At 37.7% G+C, this 24,623-nt stretch overlaps 1 protein-coding gene across 6 annotated transcripts in view; it reads right to left on the reverse strand.

The window, feature by feature from the left end:
• Positions 1-24,623, reverse strand: part of dachd (dachshund d) — a 109,881-nt gene that overhangs the window by 39,461 nt on the left and 45,797 nt on the right. For all 6 annotated transcript variants that reach the window (XM_058786383.1, XM_058786382.1, XM_058786386.1 and 3 more), the window contains exons 2-3: positions 16,484-16,599; positions 7,032-7,193 (exon numbers count right to left, since the gene is read on the reverse strand). In XM_058786383.1, coding sequence (XP_058642366.1) covers positions 7,032-7,193; positions 16,484-16,599 — 278 coding nt within the window. The remainder of the gene's footprint in view (positions 1-7,031; positions 7,194-16,483; positions 16,600-24,623) is intronic.

The following is a 24,623-nucleotide window of genomic DNA, read 5'->3' on the forward strand; positions in this document are numbered from 1 at the left end:
ATATCTGCATGAACACGATTGGTGCCGGCTACACTCACTGCAGTAACGTGGAGCTGTGCTGCTTTTCCGAGATGATAGAGCATGATACGGATCATTACAGAAATAATGTTTAATCAATTCCCATTTTGTAATCTGTTTCTGCAGTTGTAGGCATTTGTGTACACCAGCGCTTTGCACATTTTTACACCCGACTCCCCCCTCTCCCAAAATCATGCATATTCAATTTTATGCTGATGCTTAACTGTCGATGCAACCGGAATTAAAACAAGCAATTCGACTTCATTAAAAAAGTAAGTGATTATCGAGTTATCTTTTTGAAATTCTATTAAAATGTGTGATGCTCTCCACTTATCTGTCACCTGCTTCCCAGGAGCACAACACACTAATAGAGGCACTCAGAAACGAATGCCCAGGAGAGGCCGCGTGTCTCTCTAAACTCAGCCCTGGTTCTCATCGCGGTCTCAGAGCTATTACTAATGCTTCCTGCCTTCCCGTGAAGAGCCCTGCTGATGTTTAAGGCGAGACAAAACAGGATTCAACAATGTAAACTGACACAGGTTTTTGACTGAGGCGGTTTTGAAGAAACCGGCTATCTGTGATGTTAAATGCCTATGGTGGGACTCAGTCAGCGAGTAATAAGGAATGAATCATTGCCCTGATTTCTGCTCAGATGTGGCTAGGAAGTGAACAACGTGTTTTTACCATTTAGCTGCAGGCTGATTTTTCACTTAGATGACTTTTGGGCAATATATCACATTTTCATACTGTATTTGTGATGATTTAGTTTAAGCAACATCATGAATATGATGATGATTTTATTGCACTTTTATTTTGCCAGGCACATTTCCTGAAGAGAATGTCTATAAACTAAATCTAAGTTAATTTCCTTGAACCAATTCAAACTGTAGTGTTCACTTTGGTTCACTGATTAAAAACTAGTAGTTTAAATCAATCATCATTCCTATTCATATTTTTCATACATGTTTTCTTTACATATAGTTCTATTAAAGCATTTGCTGAGATTTATTTGCATCATCCCTCAAATGTCAAAAGTCCATGTGGCATTTTTTTTTTCTTTTTCAGATACTAAAAAAACCTAATGTATTGTATGGTATTCAATTGCTTTACAAAAAAAATTATGTATAACTTCCATTATATATCTTCCAAATATATAACTTTTCCATTGTATACATGGAAATATTGCTGTTTATAATAATGTCAAATAAAATTGAATATATATTTAATATGTCAGGTGTTCATTCAGTGTAATACAGTGTGGGAAACATGCCTCTTTTTTTTCCTTAAAAGATTGACTGTATTTTAGTTGTTGGATTAAATACTTTCTAAACAACTTATTGCAAAATCACTGTTCTTTTGTAAAAATCAATCAATCATTGGAAACATTAAAAGATTAAAATCATAGGAAACATCATCAATTTAAGCTAAATAAAGAAATATTTAACCAAATTTCATTTGAAAAAGAGAGAAGTTATAACTATATCAACCTGACTTTGATGAAGGCATGAGAAAAGAGAGGAAGAAAAAGTGAAAGTCAAACAGACAGACACAATTAAACCGAAAACTTTCTTCTGTTTGCTGTCGTCGTGCCGCGTTTAGCAGTGCGAGGCCGCCAGATTGAAAAACAAAGCGCAACCCTTGTTGGATTTGTCCTTCCACAGTGTGGGATTTATTATTAGAAAGGACATAAACAGACTAATTAAATCACAGCAGTCGAGGCTGAGATGACAGCTGGTGCTGTGTGTGACCAAACAGATCCCTATCAAAGAGCAGGAGGCATGGCTCACTCAATCCGTCCTCTATGGGGAGCTATTTTAAGAGGCCCGGCATTGAGCACGAATGCTTTATGCTAAATGAGGGCTCGATGTACAAGCTGGCTGATTATAAAGACGCGACGCGGCCCCGATGCATGATGGATGTCCCTGCTATAAAGACAATGGGTTTAGGGTCTATGTTTTTTGATAGGTGTTGAGGAAATGTGACAGCGCTCATCAGACAGATATCGCACCGCTACCGACTTCCTCAGTGTCAGTTAAAAGCGTCGTCGAGCTCTTGACGCAGTGATGCATTGAATCTGTGACGAGATCGCTCTTGACAGTGTAACAAGTATGATAAGAGGCATGAGTCTTACAGTTATTAATGTGTTTGCAAGCTTATCCATACGGTTAAGTGTATAATAAGAGAGATTCTGACTGCTTCTGACTGTCTTTGGTTCGTTCCCCTTTGAAGCGTTGAAAAAAAGGGACATTCTGCCACAATTTAATACATCTTGAGTAATTATTACAAGATTTGAAACACCACCGGTTGATTGGCTGCACATTTGAATCCACCGATGAGAAGAAAATATGGTTTTAACAAGTCAATAATGGCAAGCGCGATGAAAACAACTAAATCAATGGTGCTGCAACGTTTGCAAACAAGAGCTTGAATTATAACACCAATAATTGATTCCCCACCTCCCCGCTGTTTTTTCTTTCCCTCCCGTGATGTCATTTCCAATCGATTCCTTCCTGTGTACAATGATGAGAAGTTTCCCTAGTTTGTTTTTCGCTCTGACTCTTTCACCCGCTCCACCAGTGGAAATTTGCAAGCTGCACCAGCAGCTTAACCAAAAAGGATTAACTCCCATATCCAACCGAGAACACAGATAATGCTCGGTAATTGGTAAAAAATGAAGATGAATGGGACAGCAAGATAAGGACCAATTAGCTCCTCCACGCTTACAGCTGCGGTCTCTCTGCAGATCCATCTCTTGAGTGCTGGCCTCCTCTGCCAGAAGAAGCCTGGCGGAATTAGCGGCCTGACCTCATCGATGGTGGGAGGCCCACCCATCATCTCCCCCCTTTCGCTTTTAATTCTGTCCCTAACATAGACACCTGTCACCAGCCCTGACGTGACAGGCTCGCGCTCCCCAAAACGCTAAACGCCAGGTCTAGGCCGGGTCTGAGCACGCCAACGCACTAAATCGCAGAAACCCACACAAACACCGCGCGCACATACATGCCTGAAAGTTTGTCGCTTATTTCATTATGGCAGCATCATCTGGTTGGTGATACACACAATTCCCCCATCTAATTACGGAGAGGATTTAAGGTCCATTAACGTTGCCGTGGCAAGGAATCAGATGCAAAATGGCACCCAGTGGCCACCAAGAGAGAGATTCTTTTCACCTCCTTCCATTTCTTAACCCGAAGGCAGCAAATGCGTGAGTTGCAAGAAAGGAAAGAAAGCAAATAAAAATGAATAAATAAGCAAACAATTCATCTTGCTTGAAAAGGGCAGGTGTTGGTTTTGATTCAGGTCAATTCAATGCGAGGGAATGGATTGCTGTTTGTGTGTCTTCCAGGCGCATGTTTTGCTTGCTTTGTGATCTGTAATTGTGCCGTTTCCTGTGAGTCAATGGAACAATCCACATTGTAAGAGAAGGGAACCCCCACCTCCTTGGAAAAAAAGCTGGGGAAGAATTAAAAGGGAAGCGAGCACTAAGCTTAATCACGTTCGCCTCCTTCTCTCTCACTCAGGGTGTTTGGCTATTTGGCTCCAACTTAAACTGGCTGACTGTTTTTCTCTCTGTTTTTGTAATTAATAATAGTGATGCAAGCCGGTGAGAGTGATTGAGTTGAATATTTAATGCAGAAGAAACATTAGCCCAGCCAATTTGCATCAACACCAACAAGTCCAGAGGAGAGTACAATGTCCTTCACACACTTACTATCGACACTTCAGACTAAATCTGTTCTAGACTGTATACTGCAAATCACCATCAGAATATATATCAGTGGAGGAATAGAAAAGCATTCATATCTGAGGGAGGAAAAACAGTAGCGACAAAAAAAATGGTGCAGGATTTCTCTCAAAACTATTTTCACTCAAAAATTGTTAGTAGTAGTATTGTTAACTAAACATGATATGTTCAAGTGAACAGTTTTATATACTACAAGTTTTATTTACCACTTTGAAAAATATTCTTTTACAGTTTAGAAACCCTACTGAGTGCCGTTAACCGTTCATAACACCCTTACAGTGGCAACTTTTGCATCACTCACAAAAATGCAATACTACAATAAAAATAAATAAATAACAGTAGTCATGATAATAATAATAATTATATTTGTTATTTTTATAATATCACTAGAAGTGATAACATCACACTGAGAACAACATCACCAGTAGTAGTAATAAAAATAACAATAATATTATTATTATTATTTAGCAATAAATTAGTATTATTATTATTATTAACAACAACAACAACATAATAATAATAATCATTATTATTATTTAGTAATAAATTATTATTATTATTATTGATGATGATGGTCTGTGTTAACCCCTCTATAAGTGACATAAAAAAAATAATTACAACTGCATGTAACTAAGTGTCTCAAAATAAAACCTCATAGCATAAGCAGCTGTTTTAATATAGCACCGGCTCACTTCCTGCTCGTGACATTGTCCACTTCTGTCTGGAGAGTTTAGCTGAGTTCCTCTGTTCTTAAGTCATCTCTATATCCGTCAAATGATTTCAGACTCTGGACTACAGCTGCAGAAAGCGCCTATAAGCAGGACATAATAGGCATTCACAGTCCAAAAGCATTAGAGCCAATCACAGCACTCGGAAAAGCAGAAGTCAGCAGAGCACCGCACCGCAGCTAAGAGTTTATTTTCACAGTTGTGTGTTTTCTCTGGCACTCTTTTAAAACACCCAGATGTGATATCTCTCTCGGTTCTCTGGCGAAATGACCTTTCCGTTTTAATGCCGTAATGATCCGGAGCAGTGAGGGAATTCGCTGGGAGAAGGGAATGGAAAACACTGTCTATTTCACTTAAAAACCTAATTTATGTTGCAATTAAAGGCTGAAAGGAGCTTGTTTCTCGCCTCTGGCTGGCTGAATAGAGGCAGCTATATTTCGCCCTCTTATCATGCGGGTGACTCCTATTGGCCACCCCGTCACAGGAGAGTGCTTGATATAAACAAGAGATTGCACTGACATCCAGTAATCAATATTAGGATGGCTTCAGTACCAAACATCATTTGTCTCAGCCTCCGTTCTTTTGACCAAACGAAGCATTAATTTAAATCATAAATCTGGGAGTGATTTAAATCCCGGAATGAGAGGCCCGCCTGCCTTTAATGATTTATTTTCTACATTTCTGCGAGCGAGAGATTTGTCCATACGCGGTGACAGGTCACCTTCAAACGCCAGAGGTAGACTGTTCATCACCATGCAGACTAGCATCTCATCGCTGCGAGTAAATATTAAAGTAAAAGAATCCAATTGATTGTGGATGGGCCGGAGAGGCGTCGCGGCCATATATTTCACTCAAAGCTTCTAATGCCTCTCTAGTTCGGCTCCTTCGCTCACCGCTGGGCCCAGAATTATTATTCTTCGGGGAGTCTGCGTGCTCAAGGTTACAATTTAAATTGTAAAAAGATAAAAACAGTTTCTTATTAGCCCCATTGCTGCAGCCTCGCCTATTCCGATTCGCATTTATCTTTATTTCGGTGACCTCGCGGCCCCCCGCCGCCATTCGCTGTCGGGTGACCTCAGCTCCACGCGGCTTCCTTTCGATAAATCTGCTTAGAACATGCCGTGTTTTGCCAAAACTCCTAGTGTCAAATGCAGCTGGGAAATCCTCGACGCAGGGTGGATATTCACAATGGAAATCACACGCGCACAGTTCAGCTCGGGGATTATGGTAACTGAATCATTTGTAATGGATTTGTGGTTTAATATAACAGTGTAATTTCCACAAAAAATGGCTTTAAGTAATGTTGCAAAGAGAGAGAAAAAATCTGAATGTATCTGAGAAACGATTAATTGGAGCGGGGGACATTCAAAACCAATTTTCTTCACCAAATTGAATTAGCGGCTTGCTTAATAGCTATTAGCTTTGGGATAAAGTGCTCATGGATGCATTTGATGTGTAGCTACTTTAAAAGTGCATTACCTGCTAATGATGAATTTGGAATCAACCAAACAAACTGACTGCTCAAAAGAAGATTACACAAAGCTTTCCTTATAGATTTGGACGTTTGCAGTTTATGTGAGTTCAAGAACATATTTTAAGAATTTTGCATAAGTAAATAGCAGGAATTATGCTTAGTTTTATAACAGCAGATTAGTTTGTTCTTAACGGGATAGTCCACTCAAAAATGTTGTTCCAAAACTGAATTAAACTTTAAAACCTGATTATAAATAGATGATATGTTGAAAAAAAAATGTCAAAGTGTGTTTTTGGACCCAACTGATGGAAAAAGCGTGGACAAAAACAGTTCAATTCTTCAAAATATCTTCTTTTGTGTTCCAAAAAAAGAATGAAAGTCATACAGGTTTGAAACAACATGAGGGTGAGTAAATGATGACATAACTGTCGTTTTTTGGTGAACCCTGTTAACACTAGTATTAATAGATTTGAGTACTTCTGGTCAGTTTCTGGACAGTGCTAAGTACATGTGCAATTGGGTTTCAAAATGCTTTGCAAATGCTTAAACTATACGGGGAGGAAGTGAACATATGACTGCATCGCATTTGTAGTGCAAACGCTGATCTGTCCTGATGAGTCCCACTTACTCATGTGCCATGTGCTAAAATAAGGGTTTAAGCATTGTGTCTACATGTGGCCTTGAAAGAAAATAACTTTTCAGTTAAAAATTGGGAAAGTGCATACATATACAGTACATGCAGTGACAGATCACAAAGCATCTGAAATTCAGTTAATAGTATATATCTGAAAAATGGTCAATTGCGTACCGTAAATGTAACAAAATGTGCTAAATAACCAAAAAAACTAAACATTTTTGTTTCATTTTACCAACATTTAGTCATGAGACCCTCCCCTCAAAATCTGATCACAAGGAGTCACAGAAGACACATTTGAGAAGAGGTATGTTACTCCTAAGTGTAAACTGCAATGTGTCTTGCCTGACCACTTGTGACGGATTGCGAGACGTTTGCTAATACCAGGCCTGCATGCAGTGTGAGTCATGCTGCTGGTGGACGGTGACTCACCCACACTGGAGCTGAGGTCTCCGTTGTCTGAGTCGGCCCCGTGCTGGGTGTTGCTTCCGTGGTAGCTGCTCATCACCTCCAGTTTGATCTTCTTCACCTTCATGGCCTCTGCGATGGCGGCGTTGGTGGCGGCCGCAGCTGCTGCAGCGGCAGCTGTGAGGCCTACAGCAGGAGGACATGAAGATGGAGTCACTGCATCATAAAGGTTCAACCAAAATGGGCTTAAAACAAAGGATTGGTCAATTTTTTCAAGTCGTTTAATGGGGTGAAGAGACAGTAACACATAAGAAGAACAGATTCCACACTTTGGAGGGGGGGAATAGAATTTATTTATTTATGTATGTATGCATGCAGTGAAAAATGTTTCCAGAAAAAAAAAAAACATTACAAATATAACACTGATAAAAATAAGAAATATTTCTTGAGCACCAAATCAGCATATTAGAATGATTTCTGAAGGATCATGTGACACTAAATTATTAAGTAATGGTTGTTGAAGAATCCGCTTTGCCATCATATAAATAAATAACATCTTATGATAAAATAGAAAAGTTACTTTAAATTGTAATATATTTCACAATACTACTGTTTTCACTCAATTTTTATGCATCCTTGCTGGAAAAAAAGCAATAATTAAAATAAATTATGGACCCCAAACTTTTTGATCGTTACATTATTGTATATTATTGTCTAAACGACTGATTCCACATTTTGGGAAACAAACAAACAAATAAACAAAAGCTCAAATGGATTGTTTAAAATGCTACAATAATTTGAGATCTGCAAAAAAAAATAATAATAATAATTTGTTTTAGTATTCAATAGTATCCAATATTCAAATATAATTTATGTAATCATGCAAATGAACAATTTTAAACTCATGGTTTTGAGATCCCACATTACTTTGAGTTAGGGCATTACCTCAGAAAGAAGAGGAAAAACTGCTTCCCGCTCTTTAACTGTTTGACACGGTCTTTTCTCCCATCACTAGCCTAACTCAGTCTAGCACCGCGTCTTAACTAGAGCGGATCATTTGCATCCCGTCACTGACGGTAGCTTTGTGTTTTTGATTACACAGCTGGCCCCATTGGACTGATGCAACGCTTTCTGCTGGAAGCCTCACTGTCATGTACGTCTTCTCTGATTTCCGTCTCTTTTTCTCTCTAAATGCAAAGATGACGCCGTTGAGCTTTGATGGTGACAGATGGAGTCAGGAGAACATATCAGGACAGACATGTTGCCATGGTTTCTGTTTGTAAATAAACGGGTGGGGATGTACGACAAAGTGAAAACAAACAGTCTGAAACAGTGGGAAACCAAAGACGTGCTCAAATCACACACAAATGTGTGAAACATCTCAAACATGCACAGTAAATGCTCTCATCTGACTTCAAATCCATTGTCATTCCCTCTGAATGAACAGGAACACTGCGATTCAACGTCTTTTGGCTCTAGTGGCAATCATCATTTTTTCCATTGTTTGATTTGTTTAAAAGGAGGACAGTGGAGACGGGGAGATTGGATAAAGAACTGACTCGCTGTCATTTACTCTTTTTCAATGACAAAACACCTGAAAGACTCACAATAAGTAAAAGGAGGATCCTTGAAAGAGACCTTGAATCCATGAATGAAGATTAATGAAATGATTTGAATGGATGAATCAAAGCTGAGCTTTTTTTTTTTCCAGCAGTGTTCAGTGAATCCTGTGATCTCTGTCTCATTTTATATGTACAGTGTATTGAAAATGGTTACAGTACAATAGTCTCATATATGAGATTAAGGCGAAGCGGATTCTGGGATAAGGGCTGAGCAGCTTCATGAAAATATTAAATGTCATAACTGAATGCATTTTAACATTTAAACAGATCTAATTTCTGTATATTTATTTATTGTCCTGTTAATCAAGTAAGAGATAATCAACGGCTAGCTGTGCATTAAACGATTTGAATGCATGAAGTGGAGGCGAAGAACCACCCGACACGCAGCCTCCGCGAAGTGCATTCAAATCGTTTACTGTTCAGCTAGCCGTTGATTATCCCGTTTATGCCATGGTCATTTGCCAGCATTCACATATTAAAGATGTTAATAATATTTGCGCTGCAATATTTGACTGGAACGATAAAAATTACGATTATTTTCGTCTATTACTATTCAACTGTAACTGTATGTTACTATGGTTACCAATGTTTATAGGAAGCGCATTAATATAGAATGTGATTAAACTGACCTGGAACTACCTGTGCAGTTAAACGAATTTATGCCACATGTCGATTCTGATTGGCTGGCAGGTGTTGATTAAATTCGTTTAACTGCACAGGTAATTCCAGGTCAGTTTAATCACATTCTATATTAATGCGCTTCCTATAAACACTGGTAACCATAGTAACATACAGTTACAGTTGAATAGTAATACAGACGAAAATAACCGTCATTTTTATCGTTCCAGTCAAATATTGCAGCGCAAATATTATTAACATCTTTAATATGTGAATGCTGGCAAATGACCATGGCATAAACGGGATAATCAACAGCTAGCTGTACATTAAACGATTTGAATGCACTTCGCCTCCACGTTGTGCATTCAAATTGTTTAATGCACAGCTAGCCGTTGATTTTCCCTTACTTAATCAACACCTGCCAGCCAATCAGAATCTAGTATTCAGACAGACCATGGCATAATTCAAAATAAATCCAATTAATTACAAGATATGGCAATTCATTAACTGCATATTAATATTAAAGAAAAGCGCCCCAAAATGATCTCCACATTATTGTGTCAGATAAATAAACCACTAAATACATATTATAAAAATTACATTACATTTGTCAGTCAATTGTATTTGTTATTTTCATATAATTACACATCTGTCATTTGTTGCTAATTTGAGAGATATAATATGTATTGCTTTTTAGCAAAAGATTCAGTCAGTATTTAAAAATTTTCCAAGAAAACAGTCCTTAAAATCCCCAAATCCTCTAATGTACCATCAATCCCAGATACGCTCATGGCCCGTTTGACTTGTACACCTCCCACCCCCCACGTGAGGGAAGGCAATTGGTAAATTCATCATCACTAAACTGTCACATTCACTGACATGACTCAACTGTGGCCATTTGGCCTCTGTCTCCTTTCCTGAGCGTGAAGAGAAAGTGAAAAAGAAAGATATCGAACATGTGGCATTAATACGCCACCTTGCCTCCCCAGCAGCAGATAGGCAGATGGTGTGGGCAACATTGCATGCCACCAGCTTTCTGGGCTTGTTTGCATTTTAAAGTACATCAGTACCATATTGATGAATCGTATACACGGTGTCGGAGTGGCCACTCTCGTTTGCTGTTGTATATTCATGCCCTACAGCTGCGGGGGGGTTACTTCCCCCCTCCACTCATAATAAATATGGCCTCCAGTCGCACTGAAGGTCAATCTTCATTTGCGTCTAATGGAAGAGAGTCAACTGTTTTCTAAATGAGATGTATGCGGAGCAGAGACCTGAGGAAAAAAAATAAAAGAATAAAATCACCTTCCGGTTGCTTGCGTGAAAAAGTCGGGCACTTGAGTTTCATTTAGGGGAATTTTTAGTCCGGCAATTATGCACTTCAGTAATGCATTAAACACATCTCTCATATTCATTTATCAAATCAAATGGATATGTCTATATGGAATGTCCTGCGGGTATGGATGTTATCAATAAACAGTTTACCATAATTTCCTGCTCAATTAGTCTATTACAGCATAAACTAGTGGCTCTCGGCTGGTGGATTGTGAATCATAAATGGCCAAGTCAAAGATAGCAATGAAAAACATATGCTACTAATCATATTACTGTTCATAGGTATGATAGCAAAATAAGCTTTGACAACTTTTAAAACAGTGTTATTAAAGGCAAAGGCTTTACTTCTAAATAAACTTTTCAGAATTTAGGACAAACTGATCCTTCAACCACTGAAAAACACCAACCAACAAAAAGAACAAACCAACCAAATAAGTAAATAAATAAATGTTCAACAACAACACAAAAGGTAAAAGTAGACACACCCAAGACTTAATTAAATATACATTCATATAGGATAAACATGTTTTTGCAACAATATATAATTAGATATAATAAAATCATAAATGATTATAAAATATTTTAACAAAGTAAATAAATAAATAAGTCAAATTTTGCCATTTTTCAACAAAAATAAGGAAACAGGAGATGCAACCCCAGACTAGAATAAATCTTTGTTCGCATAGGGTAAACAAGGTTTGTGACATGTTTTTGAGTCAATATATAATTAGATATAATAAAATTCATAATAAGTCATAATAAACAAACAAACAAATGAATAAATGAATGAACGAATGAATAAACAAACAAACAAATAAATAAATAACATTTTGCCATTTTCAACAACACCACAAAAGGAAAAAGGAGATACAACCCAGACTAGAATAAATATTAGCTCATATAGGATAAACATGGTTTGTGGCATGTTTTTGAGACAATATATAATCAGATATAATAAAATTATAAATACTAATTATGAAATAACAAAATAAATAAATAATGAAGTAAAACCAATCGAGAAGCACTGCTACAAACTACAAGCATGCAAGAGGCAATTGTTTTCAGGTTTATGGATCCTCCTCTACATTATCATTCAATACTGTTCCAGAGAGATAGTTAGGTTCATTAGATCACAAATAACATCCAACATAGGCTACAAGGGTGTTTGACTGTAACATCTACATCAGAGTGCCCATCCACAAACCATTCTTCACATCAGCAACAAGTCCACTCGTAGTGCCCGTGCACGTCTGAACATCACAACGAGCAACCCACTCCTTCCTCAATTAGCATTCATTAGTATGCAAAGCACCAATAGCAGATCGCAATGTTTCGACTTTTGAAAGTCACCTTTAGATTCAGACAGCCATGTCTGTTTTCTCACAGACATAAGGATCTCTTCAGCCATATACAAACAGCTGAGCCTGCGAGAGGACGAGCGGGCAGACGGGCGCAAGACGGCGGCGTGGGGAGGGGACTTTGACAAATAAAGAATCGCATGGTACTGTCATACTGCGCACAAAACAGCAAATAATAGAGATGGGGTCTGATCGTAGCCCTTGGAGCAGCTGTCATATTAAATAATAATGAAGGATCTATTAATATGCAAAGGAACCAGCAGCAGACTGGCTTAACGCTGTCATGCCTCTGAATATTGTCAGAATGTTCATTATTAATTAACATGCGGGCTGCCCCATACCTGCTCAATGTCAGAACATTCTTATAACAAATAAGGAATGTATGTGCCTCCTTCCACTAATAGTGTAATTAAATTAAGATCAGATTAACTTCACATCAGTACACAAAGAGTGACTTAGCCATGCTTATGATAAGCAAGTGCTTATCTACTGACTTAATGTTGCGGGCTCCTAATAGAGACAGAGGCCAAATTTCACTCTATTTACCCAATATATTTGCAGAAATGAGCTCCGCTGCAGTCACTATTGAGGACTGATCGCACGCTCAAAGCTGAGGTTGTGCCAGCGAGGACTGGGTGAATTAATGCATCTGAATTGTTCCATCTGCATTAGAGCCAAATACCGCACATCAATTATGAGCTGCCGACACTCGGTGTGAGGAGAGTCGCATTAGAGTTGACTGATCTGTTTATGACAGTGTAATCTTGCATCTGCGTGAAGGGCTACATGTTTCATTAACCTCTTTTTGTGTCGATTCTCCCAGTCTTGCTGCATTTCTAGTTGACTGTGTCCACCTGATGACAGACTGATGGAATGATACCATGATGTCATTTCCTGCTTAGCTGTGAGACTATCTATCTATCTATCTATTCATACACAGTGTGTGTGTGTGTGTGTGTGTGTGTGTGTGTGTGTGTGTGTGTGTGTGTGTGTGTGTGTATGTGTGTGTGAGAGAGAGAGTGTTCAAAATTCTGGGGTTGGTCATAGAAGACTAACACTCAAATATCTGTAATTTGTTTTTATTTAAAATAAAATAATTTGAAATATTATTAAAATTTAAAAATTCTGTTTGTATACAGTATATATTATAAAATGTAAATTATTCCTGTGATAACAAAGAATTTTAAGCAGCTCCAGTCTTCACTGTAACATGCTTCAGAAATCAATCTGACATGCTGATTTTGGTGCTCAAAAATATTTATTATTTTTAATGTTAAAAACCGTCATGCTTCATATTTTTGTGAAAACTGTGATACATTTTTTTTTTCTTCAAGATTCTTTGATGAATAAAAATATTTAGAAAAATTATTTGAAATGTAATATTATAAATGTCTTTACTGTCACTTTTGATCAATTGAATAAATCCTTGCTGTATTTTATATATATATATATACTGTATATATGTGTGTGTGTGTGTGTGTGTGTGTGTGTATATATATATATATATCACTGGAATAATTTACATTTTATAATATATACTGTATACAAACAGATTTTTTTTTTAATTGTAATAATATTTCAAATTATTTTATTTTAAAGCTGCAGTCCGTAAGTTTTGCCTCTTTGTCGCCATCTATGTTTGAAAACCTGGAGTTGCAGTTACTTGCGGAATTATCTTGCGCGGGGTTGGCACGGCTCAAATTTTACTCTGGCATGGCTCAAATTAGAAAACATTATTATAAGCTAACCGTTGTGAATTGGGCTAAAGTAGGGCAATAGTTTTGAACACTGGCTGGTTATGTACTTGCTCAAATATTGATTTTGGATCATTTTTAACCAAAAAAAGTTACAGACTGAAGCTTTAAATAAAAAGAAATTAGAGATATTTGAGCATTAGAGTATTCTTTTAAAAACAATAAAAAGATATGACCAACCCCAGACTTTTGAACACTCACACTCTCTCTCTCTCACACACACACAGACACAGACACACACACACACACACACACACACACATCTTATATCTTAACCCCAGACATTTTGGGATATTTTCTATCCATAATATTTGTTAACTATAAAGTCACCTGCTCAATATAACAGGAATCAATGACGCTATTCTAGCAGGGTGTGTGGTGTTAAATGACATGCTATGGAAGAAAAACATCTCAAGTGCTGCTTTAAAACAGTACTGTGCACAAAGGCCCTTGAACATTTGCCAACATTACAATTACACCGCTTTATGATGAAGGTTACATTAACAAAATAACTAGGACTTCATGCTGTTTTAACTGTTGTTTACATTTGCTCTCTCAATCCTAGTGCTGTCCAAGATAACCCGGATCTGTGAAAGCCGAATGCAAGCAAATCTCACTGCATCTACTCATTGCATGCTGCTTCGTCAACCAAACAACCAAAGACCCTTACAAACCTGATTGTATAAAATGTTACTTTTCTTTAGAAGTTCCAACCAAAATGTCAAGATCAGAGCCTCTCTCATGGTTTAAAGGCCTGGATATCAAAGGGGTTTTGTCTTGGTTGCTGAGGACTAAATAAGAGTAGACTCTCATCCTTGGCTCTCATCCTGTACCACACGGCCTTTGAGTTCCTGTTTCTAAACAAGACACTGATAGGCTGACCTCACTCAAACATGGAGGGGCAGCTGGACGCAGTTTCCCAAGCCGAATGGTTTGCTAATGCGTCAGCGGCATTGTTGAAGATTACCAGTTCTGCTGCCAAGGTGGAATTTCAATAGTTTCCCCTCGATTTCAAGTTTACAGAGAGAATGCTACACTTACACAGCAAAGAACATTAAAAAAAGAAAATTCCGCAATTCATTTTTCATTAGGTTTATGCTAAAACGATCTTTGATTGGCATTGACTTCAAAGAGAGCTTTCAAAGAGAAACGTTCACATTCTAAGCATTTGGCAGACACTTTTATTCAAAGTAACACTGCATTCGGTGTGAACTCCACCCTTGATGTTGGCATTGCTAACGCCATGATATATTGTTTAAACTACAGGCTCAAAATGATTAAAACTGCATTGTGTGAAAGATCTTCTAGGCTGGTGGAGATATGAGCAAAATTGGCCAAATAACAAGACTACCAATTATTTAACGGGATACAGCCTCACTACCATTGTGACATATTGACAAACCGGTAAATTCTAATTCAAATACAGAATAATGAAATATTAAAGAATTAAAATCACTTTATTAAAACTTTTTATTAATGTACCCTTCAAGTGAAGCTGGAAATTTTGTTATTACAAGCATTTGAATGACCAAGCAAATTGGAAAACAAGTGGAAAACTCTAGAATTCTAGATTATAAATGAGTTGGTAAGTTGTGATGTTGGAAGAAGGATGTCTGATCCATAATATTAATAATATCATAAAATATACCAATAATCTAAATAGAGATCAGTGAGCAGAAAGCAAGTAGTGGTGAATTATAATGAATGATTTTGCAAGTTATTGTAATTTTACATGCTGCATTTCAATAATTGTAAAGGATAGATAAAAGAGGGATAGTGATTTTAAAAAACACTTCAAAAGATAAAGTTTCTCAGTTTGCTTTATTTAATAAACATTTAGTTTCCCAGGTGCACTTGAAGGCATTCTAACATTCTAACATTATATACTCTAATGCTTACCACATGATTAATCAAGATAACTGATCAGCATTGATGCTAACAATGGTAAGATCTTAAGTTCAATTTCCAGTGAACACGCATAGCTTGGATGCACTGTAAGTCACAGTGGATGAAGTCTCTGCCAAAAGGCATGCATGTAAATGTAGAGTCATCATGAAGAGCTGCTTGTATGAAGACTCTGTGGTAGCTTGTTTTGTGAAAGCAAGATAATTTGTCCAGTAGGACAGAAAACATCATACTTTGCACAGAAAAAATAAAAATAAAACGCACTTAGGTTTTGAAAATGATAACTATATGGCTTTGTGCTCAATAATTGCTCAAGAATCCACAAGAGAATCTTAACGAGAAGTTAACTGTACATTAACAAGGAGTGAACCATAACCTAATGATTGTGTGTTATTAAAAGATGGCAGAACAACCGAGAGCACGATATGTAAATAAGGACCCTTTCTCGCAAACGACTTCAAAGCCGCTACAATGAAACCCAGCCGTAAATAGAACAAAAGCATAAGACTTGCTCCAGGCGAACTGAAGGCACAAACGGTTGTTGTTGATTCTTGTGGCGATAAGCTTACTTTAACATCACATCGGCCTATGTACATACAGCAGTGAAGTGGATTTAATCGGGCTAATTAAAATCCACTCAAGGCAGAATGCAGCATTCACTATAATAATCTGGAAGAGAACAACTCTCCACTCCAATTTATTCTGGAGCTGTGGTTGCACAGGGGGGCTTGCTGGGAAGGGTGGGGGGTCGGCCGGGACGGTCAATGGTTCTGGCTGGTAGTTTGGATGAGGGCTGTCAGATTTTGCAGTGTGCCATTTAACGGATGGGCAGCAGGCTGCTGCGAGAACGGGCCGGGGCGCGGGAGGAGGTCCGTGTGCGTTACCTGTGGGGGGAATGATTCCCGGCGACATGAGGCCCGGCACCGAGTGCGGCATGATGTGAGGGTTCTCCGGCGATGTCACACTCTGGGTCCGTTTTGGAGGCCTCCCGGGTCTTGAGCTAAAACAGAAGTGAAGTGGCGGAAAGGGGGAGGTAGAGGGAAGTGGAGAAAGAAGGGGAGGGGTGAGAGACAGAGGTTGCCGTTAACATTCGGGCCAGAACGCAATTCCATTCCGAAGAGCTAACATGTACTGTAAATAAATTCCTTTTCAAGGACAGTTGCTTTCTGCTGCTCGACATAATAGACTTCCATAACTAATTAGATTACACAGTGAATTCATTTCCTTTATTGAAGATCAACCACTTTTTGATGCATAATTCATAGCCCGTACCTCGTTACCTGCCCTTCTGTATTAATATCCCTACACTATTTGAATTACCTCGTTTGCATATGCTAAAATCCGGCCATGCGGCTTTCAGCCTGGAAATTACATGTTAACTTGTTATAATTATTGCAGTCAGGCCACTATTGATTTATGAGACTTTTAAAAACCAAATATGTGTAGTTCTGGTAATGAATGATATTCTAAGGTTCTTCAGGAAATTAAAAGGCAACGGCTGCCTTAGGAAACGTTCTGCTTGCTTGATTTAATAGGAGTCATAGCTGGAAGCTGGTGTGACTGAGTGACTCAGACCTGTTGTGCGTTTATGATGGAAACTTTTATTACTTGAAATGAGTGACCAAGATCACACAATGATTAATGACACAACAAGCGCAAGTCTGACGGAGGGGAAAAAAATGCCCCTCTGAGCTGATTGTCAGATATTTTTCACACATTACTATGTTCTGTTCATCCATGCATTTTTCCCCTCTAATTTAGGCAAAAACAGAATATCATGAAGGCCTTTACGGAAACACTTCTTCACAGAGAGCGTCCCTAATAAATTTGTGTGGTTGTTACCAAGCCACTGGGGACATCTCCCCAATTTTTACCAAAAAGGTAATTCCATCCCAGCATTTCTTCAAGCAAATTACATACAGAAAGCATTCAAAATACGACAAGTTGCTCAAATTATACACCCAAACGTATTATGGAGATTTGCTTCAATAATAACCAAGCTAGTAACTGGTTACTGAGGCACAAGACCCTCCATTCACAGTTATATCAAACATTGTAAGAATCAAGACAAAAACTAAATATATAAAATAAATACATACATACATAAATACATACTATTTATGGAGCACTTAATTAATAGAAAGGATCAATACAAAAATCATAAATAAATAAACCCGTAAATCTACATTTATATTTATATTACATGGTTTAATATTTTCAAATTAACAACAATTAAATGAGAAATAATTGATCCTGCTTTTGGTTGTTACCAGAGAAAAGCTCATTTTCAGGGCATTGTCTATATTTCACAGCACTTGCGTTACAATGGCATATCAGGACATGATTGAAAGAGGCCTTCATTAACTCAAGGTTTTGTTCCCTGCTTTTCCAGTGACTAAACAGGGCCTCATTTTCATGGCCAAAAGGAAAGCAGAAGAGTGCATTCACTACAACCCAAGGCCTTTTTAAAAGCTCACTTATTCATGTACCACCAAAGTCTGTCATGTGCATCAGTTTAGTCCATTTACAGACTGGGCAGATGAGCTGCGTTTCATTGCGTTTTATCATGTTTTATCCCTGACAGGCATGAAATTGAAACGGAAATTCTTTACTTCGCACACTAAAAACAGAAGAGGCCATAAACTCCATGCTCAGAGTGTTAGCCATGAGAAGGAGCAGCACTAGATACAGTCAGGCCTGAGGCCATTCACACTGTAAGGAGTTTGAACCGTATCAGCCTGTTCAGATGTGACAGAATCATTTCCACATCGCATCACGCAACGGAAATAGAGACATCATCATACTTCATATAAATGTTCCAGTAAGGGATTTCACTATGTTATTATACATTCCTCTTTAGGAATCTTTGATATTCATTTTTACAGCGCCCCCTCTGTTCATAATTGGCATTGGCAATTTGCTGTTTGATGTATTTATGAGAGTCTTTTCGGCATGTGGCAGACCATAAATTAACTTTAGTTCTTTTAAAAGAATAATTTGCCCAAAAACGATTCTTTCACCTTTATAATTTTCTTTAACCCATGAAATATAAAAGGTAACTGAGCAGAATGTTCAAGATGCTCTTTCTCGTTCAATTAAAGTCAATAGGGACTGGAGGATTGAAAAAAATGTATCTGCATATTCAAATTTGGCAAGTAGCAACTGGGCACACATAAAAACAATGACATCTGGCGTTATTAATGCAAAAAATAGCCACTTAAATGTCCATCTTTTCCTTACATAAATCTATGACTTCGGTTATTGAAGCTTTCATCATTTTACAGACTTGACATTCTGATAAAATTCTTTAGTGTTGCACAGAAGAAGGATAGTCTTGGAATGACATGAGGGTGGGTAAAAGATAATACAATTTTAATTTTGGATGAACTGTCCCTTTAAATACAGCACTTTGTCTGAGTTTGTCACAGGAGAGCTGAAGATACCCCAGTAAGAAACGATCACATGCCGACCCACAGAACGTCCTAAAATGAAATTCCTCCTCCTATAGAAACACCTCTTTGATCTTATGAGGGAGATTGCATGACAGTTTTGCTGTCATCACTTTCAATGTACTGAGCTGAATTATTTATGAAAGACCTCAATAGATGGCATGTGATGGTAAAAGCCTTCCTCCCTCCTCCCTCAACAATGCCAAAAGCAGAAAAAACTTGGACAAAAAAATGGACAAAATGTCACATCAACTTTAGCTCCAGGAAGAGCAGGGGATTGTGAACAAAGCAGACGTTTAGCCTCTGAGCTGTGGTGGGATCTGCTTACGGAGTGTTTACACCATATTTGACGAAGGTATAGAGTGGAAGAAGAGATGGAGAATGAAGGCTTTTTTATAAGGCTGTAGCAGCGATATTTTAACTTAACATTAAATATTAAACAGGACAGTTCACCCCAAAATGAAAATTGTGTCATTGTTTACTCACCCTTGTGTCGTTGCAAACCTATATGACTTATTTTACTCTGCAGAACAAAGATATATGATAAAAAGCAGTACGAAAGTATCATAAAATTCATACTATTCATTTTTTCAATCCATACAATACCTTTATGTGAGGAACAGAGAGCAAAATAGAATGCATAAACAAATCATTTACATTTATTGCCATATCAGGTTCACAGGCTATTACATGGCAGTTACAGAGTTAACAATCAACTACATAACAAATACAATTATATTAAATAAAACTATTTTATAAAATTCAACTTAGGAAGAAAAAAACCTAAACAATTTTGTATTTGCAGAACTCTATAAAAGACCCTTTAAATGTACTGTGATTTTTTCTGGGGGTGAAACCAGAAAAAAGTTTTTGACTCCTTTTGAAACTTGAAAGCTCTGGTTCCATTCATTATAAATGCATGGAAAAGTATATTCTTCTTTTGTGTTCCAAATCAAGATGAAATAAAGTCATACAGGTCTGGAAGGACATGAGGGTGAATTATGACAATTTTCATTTTTGGCTAAACTATCCCTAAGGTTTTGTTGTTGTTATTAAGCATCTTAAATTATACTAACTTTATTTTGTTTGGCTTTCCTTTCTTGCTATGGCTTACTTTTAATTTATGACGGCACGATAGTGTTCTGAAAAACAAGTTGGAAACAAAGCTGAATAACATCAAGTGTTTGAAACTGAAATCCCCATCATGCGACAACACAGAAGGTTTTCACTTAAAACAGGACGGCCTGTGCTCATATGTTCAAGAGGACACTGCAGTCATTTAGCTGAGATATGCATGAGCATTCTCTGCTGTTTGTCGCTTCTGTAAACAGCGATTATGGGGCCACTGAGGACGAAGGGAGAACAAGAGCTGGACCTTCACAAAAGAACGAGTACAATTTGTCATGTGCTGGATGCTGAGTCCTTAAATAGCCCGGCACAAAAAGTCCTCAAAAGTAGGCTATTAGAGCACAACAATGGTTCATGAGATCCACTTGTGTCTGAGATATGCCCTGTCCACTCCACTACTGGATGTCACCAATACCAAACATAGTTACATCCTTTTTCCTTTCCTTTTCGTTTCTTTTTTGTAACTCTGGGATATGTTTCCACACAATGGGAGAAGCAAGGCTATCCATGATGTTTTGCTGAGCACGATGCTGACAAATTCAAATAAACAGGATTTTCACCCCTAGAGGGAGAACGCAATGTTTGCTTGCATTTATTTATTAGATAAAGCTGAGTGGTTTGTATTACTCAAAAGGTAAACATTTGAAATTAGCTGCAAAATGCAATGCAGATACAGCCAACCAGTTATTAAGGAAGAGGGTTACAGCCAAGGTGCGAATTATAAGCGGGTTTGGGGGGGGTTTGACCCTCTAGTTTGACCCTCTAGCCTCAAATGAAGTGGGGTAAAAGGTTTAAAAAGTCTGATTCTTGAAAGTCTGTTCTTTTACTAAACAGCTTTAGTATAATGTTGAGGGAAAAAACGCTCATTTTGTATATTTTCTTGTTGCACCAAATAAATTAGGCATAGGTTCGAAATAAAACTCATTGTACATCATGGACTATATCTCACACTGGTTACAGTATGCAAGTTACAGAAGAAACACAGTGTTCTTGGAATCGAACTCTTATCTTCTAAGAGACGCCAGTGGAAGGAAGCGTGAATGATTAAAATTCAAGATGGTCAACCTGGAAAATTCTGCTTTTCAGCACAACAACCAAATCACCCAGCATTCTCTCTTTATTGCTGATTCCATAGTTAATAACAGATCCTGTCTCCCAACTTAGGAACTGTTATAGACAGCACTTGCCTGAGGCCAAAAAGTGGCAAATTTGTAACAAATGTAGGAATTCTCCTTTTGTTTTGCATTCACGGCGAAAAGAAAATAAGAGTGAACTTTCCCTGAACCATGCTTCCTTTAATGGACTTGGTCCATGTTGACCCAGGAGTTCACACTGGAACATGATCTTCTCCGTCCCACCACACTGAGAAAGCAATCAGATTAAACCCACAAAATATATGGCCATCTCACTTCCACAATACAAAAGTCAGCAAATAACGGAATTCACCCTCCCTTGTGTTGTTTCTTAATATCTGTTAGGAAACAACGTTTATTTAAAAAAAAAAAAAAGGATTTCTGTGTACCAATATCCTGATACAATAAATAAAAACCTGTGAAGCAAAAAACTAAGTGAAGCAGTTCATTAAAAATACACTTTCTTTTTGTTGTTGTTGTTAACAGATGTTTCTTTCTTCTAGAACAGGCATTAATACTCTAAATGTTCTCTCAAACTCATATCAAAAGACTAGTTTAAGTAATTTTATCTCTGTTATCTAGAGTTTTGTACACATAACAGGCGTCGTGAAAGCAGTAAGGAAATCAGTGACCAATATAATTGCTCCAATATTTACAGTATAGTATGCACTATTGTGTACTAACCTCTATTAAACTAATCTGTACACAGTCAGTTTGAGTTTCTTATCATAAGTTTAAAATCCAGTATTTCATTTTACATTTATAATATTTATTAAACACAAATTTGAGAAGTACACAAAGATTATATTTGATCAGTATTTTTCTAACAGGTTTGTGGACCTCTGGACCTAATGGAGACCCATTTGGTGCCAGGTGATGAAACGTTATCCTGGAGTCAATACGTGTCTCGCTCAGGTTTACAGAAAGAACATTCCGTTTTGATTTGCCTCAAATGGAGCAATTAACCTTTCCCATCTTCCTTTTGTTTGTCATTGGGAAAGGTAAAGATGAAGATATTTATTCCATTTACTCGCAGTCAACCAAAACAAGCGGACGAATCACAGCATCTCTGCTTCTGTAAATACAGACTCCTCCAGAAGCCCGCCAATCAGGCCTTATAAAATATTAACCCAATGTCATTGCCCTTTTCAAATCTCTCACCTGGAATTCCCTAATTGTTCCCTTTCTTTATCTCGCCGAAGCAAAGTGTAAATAAATTAACAAAATAGCTTTTATCAGTCTGAATAACCTTTTAACTGAAGGATTATCACTGGTTTATTTTTCATTTCTTTTCGTGCGATAGCAGCACATGCCTCATTGATTACTTTGCTGAGGTGGTGGCCAGCAGAGAAAACAAGGGCCTGATAACAAACCGAGGTCTCCGCACTAACAATAACACACTACGCTCAGATTAGGCCTCCTGACTTTGCAGCTTTACTCGGCTTGATTAGATGGAATGCTGGAAGGTAAAGCTCCTCCATTTTACTATGCAATCTTTGTGTGGACTGACTGTAAGATCGAAGCATATAACTCCGGCCGACTGATCATAGTTAGAAAGATATTCAATTTAAACTACTGTACATTGAAAGAACACACTTGAAACTGAAACATGAAACTGGGCCAATACATTAGACTGGATAATCTGAACTGATGGATTCCAAAGAGAGTGGAATGATTGCAGATGGTTGTTTGAAAGATTTTTTAAGGGGCAGTTCACTCAAACACAAACATTATTTTATTATTTTCTTAAGTTAAGCTCAAAACAATACAAAATCAAAGCAAAGCAAACAAAACAAAACAAAACAAAACAAAACAAAACAAAACAAAACAAAACAAAACAAAACAAAACAAAAACAAAACAAAACAAAACAAAACAAAAACAAAAAACAAAACTACCAACAAAACAAATAAAACAATACACAAAACAAACATAAAAGTGGAACAAATCATTTCATCCAGTTTTTCAATTCAACTTACTGATTCAATAGTTCTCAAGTTAGGAGTGAAGGAAAGATTAGATCAGTGAAAATGACTAACTTTTGGTCTGTTTAGGAGACAAAGATATCAAATGGCTTCAGAAGACATGGGATATGTATATGGGGAATGCCTCTATAGTGTTTTTGTTTGTTGTTGTTGTTGTAATATTTGGACTATATGCAGTCAATGCAAACTGTTGTTATATGGAAAAGAGGAGCATGAAATATCTCCTTTTGTTGAATTTTTGGGTGAACTATCATTTTAATGCTCAAAGACTTTTACTGCTTTTAAAAAGCTCAGGACCACCATGGTCAAGCTATGGCTGCGATCGCATTACGAATACGAAACACTAACATTCTCGCTTTTGCAAACCACTAAACATCTCTTTTATTCTGTACACAAATCGCCAGCATCAACTTCAACTTCTCTAGAAATTTTCAACAAGGGTCGAAGGGAAGCAAAGTAGTGGAATCTGCAACAATACATGATATATAGCAAGTGGAGTGGCTGTCTCAGTCACTTACACCTGCACATGAATGGAACGCTAACAGAAGAGGTCAGCCGGAGCGCCGCGATGGCCCGTTCCACAGGCGCTCCTGCATTAATCAGCACTGCCTCAGATCTCCATTTTATCTCTCCCTTTATTTGCATTGAACTGTTGTTGCTTTATCGCCACCAGCTCTCTCTCCCTCTCACACCTGTCACCCTCAGCAAGGTAGACGCCTTATCAGATCAACATAGATGGATTATGTGTGAGCACTTCATATAAAGCGTTTTATAAGTAGGAACAGCTGCATCCGCTGGTAAACAGTGAACTTTTGTGAGGAACAATATATTAGATCAAATGCACATAATCAAAGGGAGCAGTTACCCTCAGCGACCTACTAACAGTGGCCCTCTCCTCCCCAGACGTGTTTTTCAGCCCAATCCTTCAACAGTCCTGCGCCAGGCGTAACATTTGGAGATACAGAGAGCTCCCAGGTTATAAAAGTGGCTTTCCTGCTGCTTTTGTACACTGCACGGTCTGATTAAAGAGTCACTGGGCAGGGCCATCAGATTGTGCCGCTGCAAAGGAACTCAGAACCCAGTCTTGTTCCTTCCTTGAGCTTTATTTACATGGCTGTGGCTTCATGTAAAAGTATGCAGAGCAACTGGTCATAAAACATATGAAAATGTATGTGAGCCCTTTGAATTTACCTGTCTGAGTTCTTGCTATTCACAAGAAACAATTAAGAATTATTGACTTGGCCAATATCTCCAATGTTGGACTGCAGAATTCAGTTAGCTTTTTAAGAACTAATTAGGATGGGGATTTCCATACTTTTTTTTTTTTTTTT

The sequence above is a fragment of the Onychostoma macrolepis genome, chromosome 09 (genome assembly GCF_012432095.1).
Source record: "Onychostoma macrolepis isolate SWU-2019 chromosome 09, ASM1243209v1, whole genome shotgun sequence".
Taxonomy (NCBI): Eukaryota; Metazoa; Chordata; class Actinopteri; order Cypriniformes; family Cyprinidae; genus Onychostoma; species Onychostoma macrolepis.